The 13,440-nt window shown below is 45.7% G+C and overlaps 1 protein-coding gene across 2 annotated transcripts in view; it reads right to left on the bottom strand.

Annotated features, from left to right (window-relative positions):
• XPO4 (exportin 4) overlaps window positions 1–13,440 on the bottom strand; it is a 129,265-nt gene that overhangs the window by 69,660 nt on the left and 46,165 nt on the right. Inside the window, exon 6 of one of the 2 annotated variants that reach the window (XM_084878548.1) lies at window positions 12,740–12,862. In XM_084878548.1, coding sequence (XP_084734674.1) covers window positions 12,740–12,862 — 123 coding nt within the window. Of the gene's footprint in view, window positions 1–12,708; window positions 12,863–13,440 lie in introns of both variants that reach the window. The other variant, XM_084878547.1, reaches the window with a different exon arrangement.

Below are 13,440 nucleotides of genomic sequence, written 5' to 3'. Positions count from 1 at the left end.
GGAGAACTCATGCTTCCTGATCTCAAAACTTATTAGAAAGCTAAGTAATCAAAACAGTGTGGCACTGGCATGAATTCAGACCAATGGAACAGGATTCAGAAACCAGAAATATACCATTACATTTACACTAAGGTCACTTGTGTTATATTGAATCTTTACTTTATATCACACACAAAAATAAACTTAAAATGGATGATAGAACTAATGTAAGGGCTAAAAGTATACAACTCTAGATGAAAATACAGGATTAAATCTTTGTGATCTTAAGGTCAAGAAGAAAGTTGAAGAATGATACAATCCAATTTATTTTAAAACTACAGTAAACAAAACAATGTACTGTTGGTGAAAAAACAAATAGTTGAAGTGAAACAGAAGAGAAAGTCCAAAAACCGAGCCACATAAACATACTCAAAGGATATTTGACAAAAGAGAAAGATAATATAATCCTATATAATAAAGAGGGAATATACAAAGTGACCATCACTCCACCACAAAGACGGCGACGCCCACAGCAGAGGCCGAGTAGCTGTAACAAGCCTTAATGAGCCATCAGCAGGGACCTGGGACTGTGACGACCACCCACCCCCCAAGTCCCTGTAGGGCTTGACAGGGGACCTCAGGCCGCACCCCTCACCCTGGTGTGTGTGTGTAGCCCTTTTTTTGTTTTGTTTTGTTTTGAGTTTTATTCCTTTTTTTTTCTTTGCTCTTAATTTCTTCTCTTTGGTTCTATTCTCTTTGACTTTTTATTATTATTAATTATTTCATTTTTCTCTTATTTTCTCCATGCTTTTCCATTTAACTTTCCTGTCTGTGTCTTAATATATACATTGTTAGTGATTTTTAAATCCATCATTATTGCTAGGACAGTGCGGTCCAGTTGTTTAGCATCAACTCATGAACCAGAAGGTCACAGTTCTTATTATTAAATTTCTTTTCTGTTTCCGTTTCTTTTTTATTCCCATACTAGAGGCCCAGTACACAAAATTCATGCATGGGGTGAGTGGGTGTCCCTCAGTTCAGTCTGCAAACTCTCCAATCTGGAACCCCTTGAAGACAGTCAGACATTTCTCTCACAACCCAGAACTACTGACTCCCAACCACTCACCTGCCTGCCAACTGCTTCTGCCTGCCAGCCTGATAACCTCCTAACCATTCCTCTGCCAACCTGATTGATGCCCAACTGCTCCCCTGCTGGCCTAATTGCCCCTAACTGCACTCCCCTGCTGGCCTGTTTCCCCCCAACTGCCCCTCCCCCCGTAGGCCTGGTCACCCACAATTGCCCTTCCTTGCAGGCCATCTTGTGGTGGCCATCTTGTGTCCACATGGGGGTGGCCATCTTGTGTGTTGGAGCGATGGTCAATTTGCATATTACTCTTTTATTAGATAGGATTAGTTATTTTAGCTTCCTTCTTGCTTCCATGTTGCCATTTTTTCTTATTCTTGTTTCTCCCTTTTTCTTTATATCCCCTCCAAGACTTTGGTCTCATGACTTTTAATACTCTTTTTTGTCTTTCCTTTGCTTTCTCTTCTTTTTCCTTCTTAGTTTTTCCTGTTCTTGTTTTGCGTAGTTTGATGATTTTCATGGTGTTTTTTATTAAATCCCATGAACGGGACATCAACAGTCAAATTCCAATTACAACAAAGGAGTCCAAATAAGTCACACAAGGGGAAATCCTAGAGCATGTAGCTCAGGAGATCAAAGAGACTGCATCATTGGACCCCTAAAGACACATAATACATAAGACCATCCCTCAAAGACCGAGAGAAGAATTCTAATACATAAAAACAAATACAAGAGACAACTAAACTGGGGAGACAAAGAACAAACACAAATTTTAAAAAAGGAGAATTATACAGAAAAAGAACTAAATAAATGGAGGCAAGCAACCTACCAGAGTTCAAAGTAATGTTTATAAACATGCTTAACATGTTAAGCACCCAGTCTGTTTTGTCTTCCAAAGAAAAAGTATAATGTCAGACACTGGTGAATGACATGGCATTTAACATGTTAAGGAACTTAGTAAAAATTATAAGACACTAAATAAGGCATGAAAAAATAAACAGAAACCATGAACAAGAACCAGAAAGAAATGAAGACTAGCGTATCGAACATGGAAAATACACTGGAAGAAATTAAAAGTAGATTGGATGAAGCAGAGGACTGAATTAGTGATTTGGAAGGTAGAAATAAATACCCAATTAGAGAAGCAAATAGAAAAAATAATTTAAAAGAAAAACAGCTTAAGGGAGCTATTTTAAAACATAGCAACATCCATATCATAAGAACCCCAGAAGAAGAAGAAGAAGAATGTGAGCAAGGAACAGAGAAACTGAAGAAATAATGACAGAAAACTTGCCCAATTTGATGATGGAAAAAGACTCACAAGTTTAGGAAGCAAAGAGACCCAGTTAAGATGAACCCAAAGAGACCCACACCTAGACACATCATTAAAATGGCAAAAGTTAAAGACAAAGAAATAGTCTTAGTCAGAAAGAGAAAGAAAAAAAATTACCTGTAAAGGAGTCCCCCATTAGAATGTCAACTGAATTCTCAATAGAAAGACTTCAGGCCAGAAGGAACTGCATTAAACTATACAAAGTAATGAAAACAAGGGTTGAATCCAAGACTACAGTATACCTCAAGGCTATCATTTAAAATTGAAGGTGAAATAAAAAGGTTATCAGGAGAAAAAAATAGCTAACAGAGTATATTAGCAGCAAATCTGCAAAGCAAGAAATGTTAAAAGGATTGCCTTAAGAAGAAAAGGAGAGAGGATCATAGGCATAAGAAAATAAAAACGGAGATAAATTAATACCTGTGAATAACCTTAAGTGTAAATGGATTTAATGCTCTAGTCAAAAAAAACATAGGGTAACTGAATGGATAAGAAACATGGCCTATGTATATGCTGTCCACAGGAGACCAACCTCAGAACAAAACATACACACAGACTGAAAGTGAAAGGATGGAAAAATATATTCCACACACATGGAAAGAAAAACAAAGCTGGAGTAGTAATACTAATATCTGACAAAACAGTTGACTTCAAAACAAAATCCATAACAAAAGACAAAGAGAGCACTACATAAATATGGGAATGATTCAATAAGAAAATATAACCTTAGTAAACATATATGAACCCAATACCAGCACAACCAAATATATATTTAACCCTTTGCACTCCGCTTTCCCCTCTCAGGGGACATCGGAATTCTAGCATATCATTCGGATGTCCCCTCTCAGGGGACATCGCAGTTTATTAGTGATTACGGGGAATTGAGTTAATTCAACGCACGTTTCCGCCGTTAGCGTCGAGTAGCTGGTAGCCAATGTCCAGAATGGTTCAGAGTGCAAAGGGTTAAAAAAAACTCTTGATGGACTGTAAGAGGGAGATTGACTACAAAACAGTAAAAGTAGGGGACTTTTACACTCCACTGACATCACGGGATAAATCTTCCACGCAAAAAATCAACAACGAAATAGAGGCCTTAAATTACATACTACTAAAAAACAAAAAAAGACACACTAGATCAGATGGATCTGATATTTAAGAACATTTTACTCCAAAGCAACAAAATATATATTCTTCTCAAGTGCACATGAAACATTCTCAAAGACAGAACACATGTTAGACAAAACAAATCTACACAAATTCAAGAAAACTGATATCATACCAAGCATCTTCTCAGATCACAATGGCATGAAATTAGGAATCAACTACAATAAAAAACATAAAATACAGGGAGGCTAAATAGCATGTTCTTAATCAATGGATTACCAATGAGATCAAGCAAGAAATTAAAAACTTCCTGGAAACAAATGAAAATGAACACACACACAACCACCAAAACCTATGGGACATAAGAAAAGCAGTCCTGAGAGAGAAGTTCATAGCATTACAAGTTTACCTCAAGAAACAAGAAAAGCACTAATAAACTACCAAAATAGAAATATAATAAATGATGAAATTAAAACAGTCACTTAAAAACTCCTAGTAAATAAAAGTCCTGAACTGGATGTTTTTACAAGAGAATTTTACCAAGCATTCAAAAGAACTAACACCTGTTCTCCTCAAACTATTACAAAAAACTCCAGAGGAAGGAACACTTCCAAGTTCTTTTATTATGAGGCCAGCATAATCTTTATCCCAAAACCAGATAAAGACAATACAAAGAAAGAAAATTACAGGTAAATATCCATGATGAACACAAATGCTAAAATACTCAACAAAGTATTAGCAAATCAGAACCAGCGATATATTAAAAAAGACCATACACCATGATCAGGTGGGATTCATTCTGGAGATGCAAGGCTGGTACAATATTCTCAAATCAGTAAATGTGATACATCACAAAAACAAAATGAAAGATAAAAACCAGATGATCATATCTATAGATGCACAAAAAACATTCAACAAAATCCAGCACTCTTTCTTGATAAAAATTCTCAGTAAGCCGAAACCGATTTTGGCTCAGTGGATAAAGAGCATCAGCCTGCGGACTGAAAGGTCACAGGCTCGATTCCGGTCAAGGGCATGTACCTTGGTTGTGGGCACATCCCCAGTTGGGGGTGTGCAGGAGGCAGCTGATAGATGTTTCTCTCTCATCGATGTTTCTAACTCTCTAGGACAGCATGAATGGACCAAGAGATTATTATACTAAGTGAAATAAGCCAATCTGAGAAAGATAAATATCACAAGATCTCACTTATTTGTGGAAACTAATAAAAATAATTGACCAATAAAATAAGACTTGAAGCATGGAGGCATGGAATAGAATGACATACCTCAATGTGGGGGTGGGGGACAAGGAGGATGTGGCAGTAAAACGCGGGTGAATGGGAGACATCTGTAATACTGTCAGCAATAAAAAATAAAAAAGTGGGTTTTTTTGTTTTTGTTTTATTTGTGTGTGTGTGTGTGTGTGTGTGATTAAAAAAACACCTAAGCAAAAATTATACTGTACCACCCAAAGAGAAAAATTTTAAAGCATACCTAAGAAAATATGTGCTTCTTAACAATCCAAAAACATAAATAAATAATATATAACATTGTTTGTTAAGAAAAAAGATTAGAAATTAGGGATAAAGGAGGAAGTGATAAACTTCCTGTAAACTGCCCCACAGAACAGCAATTCACCATAACTGCCTTAGGGAAAGGATTGACTAAAGACATCTAGAATAAATTAAATTAAACTATAATTTCCTATCCATAGGTAGTATGTCAGATTTAAGAAGGAAGAGCATTTGCAGGTAGCTAGCTGATGAACTTCTTTATTCAAGGAGACTAATAGGACCTCAAGAAATACTGGCTAAGTCCTGAGTGTTGTAGATGATTATTTCATTTAATCCACTTAACATTCCATATCCTCATTTTACATTTGGAAAAACTGAGTCTCAGAGAGGTTAAGTAATTTACCTTTGTTCAGCTGAGACTGATCTTAGATATGTCTGACTCAACGTGACACAAATGGGAGCCACTGTGTAGCACTGCCTTCAATCTATCAATGGGCAGCAAATGTTCCAGAATAGCAAATTGTGAACATTAAATAGATGCTCTCCATAATATAAACTTCCAACTTCAATAACTGATTAAAAAAGTAGATATATTTTTTAAATATTTGTTGTTGTTTTTTATTTCAGAGAGGAAGGGAGAGGGAGAGAAAGAAACATAAATGATGAAAATCATTATTAGGTTGCCTCCTGCACATCCTACACTGGGGATCCAGACCACAATCTGGCCAAGTGACCAGACTAGGAATCGAACCATGACCTCCTGGTTCATAGGTCAACACTCAACCACTGAGCCATACCAGCTGGGCAAAAAGTGTATATATTTAAAGCTGTAATCTAACCCATTTAAACTGCTTTTGTATTACTAATAATTCGCTAGAAATAAAATTTTCATATTTTCCATTAAACACATCTTTAAGAATAAACATAATGACCTTATTATTTACCCCTGAACAATACTGTCACCATAAGAATTAAATTAGAGGGAGGGGATCCAAGATGGCTACTCAGGTAGACACCTAGCCGCAGCAGCACACAACAATTTCAATGGAATACAACTAAAATGTAGAGTGGACATTGCCCAGAGCTACAGGTAGTGGACTGACTGAAAATTCTACAACAAGAAGGAAAGAGAAAACCAGAAGGAAAATCAGAGGAGCTGAAAAAAGCCTAAGGTACGGAGACATGCTGCGCGCCCGCAGGCGCGCGTGAGCGCGGAGAGGTCACAGCCGGAGAGGAGGAGAGAGCTGGGTGCTGCCTGGCGTTCCCTAGCAGGAAGGAAATAAAACCCCCAGCCTGGGCTGAACCCCCGAACCGGCAGCGCTGAGCCCCAGTTATGGGCCAGACCCTGGGGACCCAGGCTCGGGCAGGGGAGATGGGGTTGTGAGGCGGGATCCCAGGGGAGCTGCGAAAAGCAGGGCCCCCGGAGTTGCGCACATTGCGTTCAGAGGACTGAATGTTGACTCTGATGCTGGATTGCCCTAGTGGGAAGAAACAAAGCCTCCGGTGGTGCTGAGCCCCACTCCCGACCACCCCGAACTCCAGTTCTGGGCCAATCCCTGGGGAACCAGGCTCAAGCAGAGGGAGACGGGGCTGTGAGGTGGAGTCCTGGGGGAGCGGTGAAAGGCTGAGCACCCGGAATCGCGCACATTGCGCGCAGAGGACAGTCTGTTGACTCTGATGCTAGACTCCCCTAGCGGGAAGGAGAAAAAAAGCTCCAGACTGGAGGAATGCGACAAGGAGCAGGAGCCCCTGCTGGACACCGGTCAGCCGGGCACCAGCAAGGAGCCGGGCGACGGGGCCCCCCGGGGGGGGGGGGGGTGCCCTCGAGCCTTCGACCACTGAGCGCGGGCAATGGAGCCAAGGCCGGGGGCTGCTTCCTGGGCGGCGCTGCCGACCCCGGCAACAGGCTGAAGTAGTGCAGGAGCCCGCGGAGAACAAAGGGGTGCCACAGGCCAACCTGCTGAGCTTCCAGGACAAGGAGGAAGAAACCGAAGAAGTTCTCAATGTGAAGAAATCGAGGGAGAGCAAAAGATACTAAAATTACTTAAGAACACAAAGAAGATCTTGAAAAATCAAAGACTAAGTCAGAACTCAACTCACCAGCCAACATTGCAACATAAATGCATTTTTAAAATAATAAAAAAATTTAAAAAATAAAAAGGACAGAATGTTGGAACAGCGGTGGCCAGGCCTAGAGTGGCCAGGCACAAGCAGTGGCAGCTGGGCCTGGAGCAGCAACAGCCATGCCCCAGAGCAACAGCAGCCAGAACCACAGCGGCAACAGCCAGGCCTGGAGCAGCCAGACCTGGGGCAGTGGCAGCCAGGCCTGAGGCAGAGGCAGCCAAGCCCAGGGTGGCCAGTCCAGGAACACCCAGACCCGGAGTGGCCGGGCCCGGGGCAGCCAGGCCCAGAGCAGCCGGGTCAGGTGCGGCCAGGCCCGGAGCAGCAGCTGCCAGGCTGGGAGCGGCCAGGCCCGGAGCAGCCTGGTTGGGTGCGGCCAGGCCCAGAGCAGCGGCTGCCAGGCTGGGAGTGGCCAGGCCTGGAGCAGCCGGGTCGGGTGCGGCCAGGCCCGGAGCAGCAGCTGCCAGGCTGGGAGCGGCCAGGCCAGGAGCGGCCGGGCCCGGAGCAGCCAGGCCCAGAGCAGCCGGGTCGGGTGCGGCCAGGCCCAGAGCAGCGGCTGCCAGGCTGGGAGCAGCCAGGCCCGGAGCAGCCGGGTTGGGTGCAGTCAGGCCAGGAGCAGCGGCTGCCAGGCTGGGAGCGGCCAGGCCCGGAGCAGCCGGGTCGGGTACGGCCAGGTCCGGAGCAGCAGCTGCCAGGCTGGGAGCAGCCAGGCCCGGAGCAGCCGGGTCCGGTGCAACCAGGCCCGGAGCAGCAGCTGCCAGGCTGGGAGCGGCCAGGCCCGGAGTAGCCGGGCCGGGTGCGGCCAGGCCCGGAGCAGCGGCTGCCAGGCTGGGAGCAGCCAGGCACAGAGCTGCCGGGTCGGGTGCGGCCAGGCCTGTAGCAGCAGCTGCCAGGCTGAGAGCGGCCAGGCCCGGAGCGGCCAGGCCCGGAGCGACCGGGCCCGGAGCAGCCGGGCCCAGAGCAGCCGGGTTGGGTGTGGCCAGGCCCGAGCAGCAGCAGCCAAGCCCGGAGCAACCAGGTCGGGAGCGGCGGTGGCCAGACCCGGAGCAGCTGGTTGTGGAACGAACCAGAGCAACAGAGGCCAGGCCCGGAGCAGCCAGGCCCGGAACAGCTCGCTCCTCGCCTGCCTCCGCCCCAAGGCTGCCTCTCAGACATGGCTGGAAACTTTTGCGGGAACTTGAGGGTCTGCTGAATCAAGTGATGAAGGCTTAGATCTGGATATGTTGAGTTAGTATAGCGCTGGGGTGTTGATCTGTGAGTGCCTTGTGCGGGGCCTGGATGAGGCTGGTTGACCTATTTGGAAATGTCTTTTGTGTGAACTGTATCTTTGGGCATGTGGAGGTATTATTGATATGAGAAAATGCTAAGTAACTGATTTACTATCTGAGAAGGGATTTACTATTGGGGAAAGGGAGGGAGGAAGAGACTGAACATAAACTGCACCTATGGATGAGGACAATGGGGGATGGGGAGGGGGCGGAGGGTGGGGTGGGAACCTGGTGGAGGGGGGAAGAAATGAGGAACCTTTGTAATAATATGAACAATAAAGATTGATTTAAAGAAAAAGAAAAAGAATTAAATTAGAGTCTTAGCCAGGTAACTCAGTTGGTTGGAGAGCTGTCCCATACACTGAAAAGTGGCTGGTTCAATTCCCTATTAGAGCATATACCTAGGGTTTGGTTCAATCACCAGTCAGGGTGCCTATGGAAGGCAATGGATTAATGTTTCTCTCTCTCTCTCTCTCTCTCTCTCTCTCTCTCTCTCTCTCTCTCTCTCTTTCTCTCTCTCTCTCTCTCTATCCCTCCTCCTCACCTTTTGTCCCTCCCTATCCCACTCCCCCCTTCTCTGAAAACATATCCTCAGGTGAGGATTTTTAAAAAAAGTCAAGTTAGAGACTTAAGGAAAGACAGTCAAAATATCCAAGTCATTACATTCTATAAGGAGAAACGATTCAGTTGCTTGATAGAAATACACTTCTCATTTTCTCCTTTTCCTGCCTAATAGTAACTGCCCTTCCTTTAGGGAACAAAATTCCCAACATCCAGTCAGTTTTCCATTTAGTCAATCTTCTACAAAATTGTAAATGTAATTTTTAAATCCTCTGAGTGGTCCAGTGTACTATGTATTATCTATATACTAGAAGGCCAGTGCACTAATTTGTGCATGGGGGAGGGACCAAAGGAGGGTGGCCAGCCTGCCATGCCCCCTGTCAAGGTTTGGGAGGGGCGGGACACAATTTGGCAGGCCAGTTGGCCGGCCATAGTGCACATCAATAGCAACTGGTTGTTCTGGTTGCTTGGTTTTTATATATCTACTAGAGGCCAGATGCATGAAATTCATGCAAGGGGCTCAGCCCTCACAGACCCTCGGCTTCATCCAGGTCGTCCGGAGAGTTGTTCTGCTGTTCAGTCTAATTAGCAATATTAGCTCTTTGTCATATAGGATATAATCTATACTACTAAAAGCCTAAGTGGCCCTCGTGCCCTCACATCATCATATGATGGCCGCCCCCATATCGTCACATGATAGCCACAACAAGATGGTAGGCAGGGGAGGGCAGTTGGGGGCGACCAGGTGAGCAGGAGAGGGCGGTTGGGGATGATCAAGCCTGCAGGGGAGCAGTTAGGCTTCAATCACACTGGCAGGGGAGCGGTTAAGGGCAATTAGGGAGGCTGGCGAGTGGTTAGGAGCCAGCAATCACAGACTGTGAGAGGGATGTTTCCCATAGGTATTAGGCCTAAACAAATTGTGTGCCACAGGGATCAGGTCTAAACTGGCAGACGGACATCTCCTAAGGGGACCCAGATTGGAGAGGGTGCAGGGTGGGCTGAGGGACAACCCTCCAGTGCACTGGGCCTCTAGTATCCTATATAATTACATCCTGATACGCAAATCGACCAAATGGCAAAACGACCGGTCACTATGACATGCAGTGACCACCAGGGGGCAGATGCTCAATGCAGGAGCTTCCCCCTGTTGGTCAGTGTGCTCCCAGAAGCCAGGCTCACAGCTGGCAAGCCCAGCAGCGGGAGGCTCTCCTGCCTCCACGGCAATGCTAAGAATATCCGACTGCAAGCTCAGGCCTGCTCAATGGGCCTGAGCTAGCAATCAACATCCCTCATGGGGTGCTGGACTGCGAGAGATCGCAGGTGGGCTGAGGGACTCTCTCCCACCACCTGTACATGAATGTCGTGCATCAGGCCTCTAGTCCTATATAATCCTATATAGTTAAAGAGAAACATGTAAATTGACTGTACCTCCACTACGCTTACCAGCCAATCAGGAGTGAGTATGAAATTAATCCAACAAAGATGGCAGGTTAATTTGCATACATGGGCACCAAGTAGCTTGGGTCCCAAGAACATCCTTAGGACCTAGACCGCTCCAAGCCTGTAGGCCCTGAGTAGCCAGGGTCCCAGAATGTCCCAAGACAGAAGTGGCCGATAGGCGCTGGCACCAAGCAGCCAAGGTCTCAGGATGATTGGCTGGGAGCAGCAAGCGCAAGTGGTCGCGGGATGGGGGTGGGAACTTCCACCCCACTGCCACTTGAGCCGTGTCACCATGCCAATGCAGCATAAGTTCCTGCTCCGGGGCCACTTGCACCCGCGCCAAGTGGCCCGGGACCACGCCCCTCAGCCCACGAACATAGCAAACAAACGGCAGCTGGCTTGGGGGCATGCCCCCAGCGGTCAGGGACACACCCCTAGCCCAGTGGACATAAAGCAGGGGATCCTCTGCACATGGGCTGCAGAGGAAACACCGTTTCTTTTCTTTTTAAAAAAATATATATTTTATTGATGTTTTACAGAGAAAAGGGGAGAGTCAGAAACATCAATCAGCTGCCTCCTGCACATTCCCCAATGGGGATGTGCCCCCAACCAAGGTATATGCCCTTAACAGGAATCAAACTTGTGACCCTTCAGTCTACAGGCCAATATTCTATCCACTGAGCCAAACTATGTTTGAGCATAATCACCTTATCTGACCACTCGTTGGCTAAACTCCCTATAACACCTCCACTTGCAGTGTTCTTGGTAATTTGGGTAATAAGAATCCAAGAAGGTGATCTAGGGTTTTTTCACCTCACTCCTGGAGGAAAAAAACCAAAGGTCTGCTGCTGGAGGGGCTAAGGAATGTCATATCCTGCCCTAGCCTGTTTTGCTCAGTGGATAGAGCCTCAACCTGCCAACCACAGGGTCCGGGTTCAATTCTAATCAAGGGCATGTACCTAGGTTACAGGCTCCTCCCTAGCCAGGGCCCAGGTCAGGGCTCATTTAGGAGGCAAGCAATCAGTCTCCCTCTCACACTAATGTTTCTCCCTCTCTCTCTCTTCCACACTCTCTAAAAAATCAATGGAGCCAAAACCGGTTTGGCTCAGTGGATACAGCATCGGTCTGAGGACTAAAAGGTCCCAGGTCAAGGGCATGTACATTGGTTGTGGGCACATCCCCGATAGGGGGTGTGCAGGAGGCAGCTGGTCGGTGTTTCTCTCTCATTGATGTTTTTAGTTCTTTATCCCTCTCCCTTCCTTTCTGTAAAAAAAAAAAAAAAAAAAAAAAATTAATAAAATATATTTAAAAAAAAAAAAAAATCAATGAAAATATATCCCCTGGAGAGGATTAAAAAAAAGAAAAGAAAAAAAGAAATGTCATATACTATAAAAGACACATCTTGAAAATGCCTAAAGAAAGTTGTCATCCATTCATGGAGAAAAGATGGAGTCCATGTTGCTGAAAACACCTTGGTGGCTGTGGTGGCTGGCAGAGGGAAGATAGGTCTGGTGCCTTCCCCTGATCAGCCTGGTTGCCTTCTGCAGAGGGAGGCCAGATTGCAGCTTAGGCCCGCTCCCTATATGATATCGTCAGTAGGACATCCCCTGAGGGCTCCCAGTCTGTGAGAGAGGACAGGATGCGCTGAGGGACCCGCCTCCCCCTCACCCCACCCCCAGTGCACAAATTTCGTGCACTGGGCCCCTGGTTTAGGTATAAAACCCTAAGTGACTGGTCGACCGCCCAGTCGCTATGATGCAGACTGACCACCAGGGGGCAGATGCTCAACACAGGAATGCCCCCTGATGGTCAGTGAGCTCCCAAAGCGGGAGTGATGCTCAGCTGACCAACAGGCTCCAGATGCCGGGCTCACAGCTAGTGAGCACTGCTATGGCGACACAATCCTCTCCAACCTCGAGGCAGTGTCACCACGTTGCCATGAAGGGAGGCATTGAGAGGCCGGGATGCAGTGTGGCACCTGGCCTGAGCTGGGGGTCCTCCCCAGCCACCTGCCGCTTCCCGCACTACTACATATCTCGGGGAATGTTGGACTGCTGGTTTAGGCCCAATCCTGGGAAACCAGCAGTCCAACATCCCCCAAGGCATCCCAGATTGCAAGAGGGTGTAGGCCAGGCTGAGGGACCCCACCGGTCCATGAATCCATGCACCAGGTCTCTAATATAAAATACAAGTTAATTACATTACACTTCTAAAAAATACTATTTCCTTTCAACATGTTTTAGAAACCACAGAGATAAGGTACTTTCAGCCATACTGTCATCTTATTCCATTGTTAAAGGATATAATTTGGAGGAAGAAAGTTCCAGCTCAAGACCTGATTTGCGAGTGAGAGGTAGCGCTGAAACACTGAGGACATCTGAGCACTGAGGTTTTCCCGCCTGCTGAACTCCTGCAAAACTTCCACAGTTAACACGAAGATCTGACGAAGGTCTTCTTCCTGCAGTAAATAAGTCACAAGTATTTTTGTGTCAAAAGCTTATTCAAAACGCATTCCCTTTTAGAACTATAAAAGAAAACAAACAAAAACCTTAACATTTCCAATAGAAAACACTATTTTTTAGGAACATTTTCCATTTTAAGGCCTGCTCATCTTTTCACCACAGTAAGCTTTCAAGTGACGCCAGTTTGAGCACATTTACTGTGACAAAAGGCTATTCTGTGGCCAAAACCAGTTTGGCTCACTGGGTAGAGCGTCTGCCTGCAGACTGGAAGGTCACAGGTTCGATTCCGGTCAAGGGCATGTACATTGGTTGCGGGCACATCCCCAGTACGGGGTGTGCAAGAGGCAGCTGATCCATGATTCTCTCTCATCGACGTTTCTAACTCTCTAATCCTCTCTCTTCCTCTCTGTGAAAAATCAATAAAATATATTAAAAAAGAAAAAAGAAAAAGGCTATTCTGTGGAGCAATAAGTCTGACCACTAGACAGAGCTGGAGGGTCAGCTGTTCTAGTACAGGGTCCTCGGACTTAAGCCAGTGCCTTCACATAACTTTATTTCAGAGCCAAACAATACA

The sequence above is a fragment of the Pipistrellus hanaki genome (assembly GCF_964339955.1).
Source record: "Pipistrellus hanaki genome assembly, chromosome: 3".
In the NCBI taxonomy this organism is placed as follows: Eukaryota; Metazoa; Chordata; class Mammalia; order Chiroptera; family Vespertilionidae; genus Pipistrellus; species Pipistrellus hanaki.
This window is presented reverse-complemented; position numbering and strand designations above follow the sequence as displayed.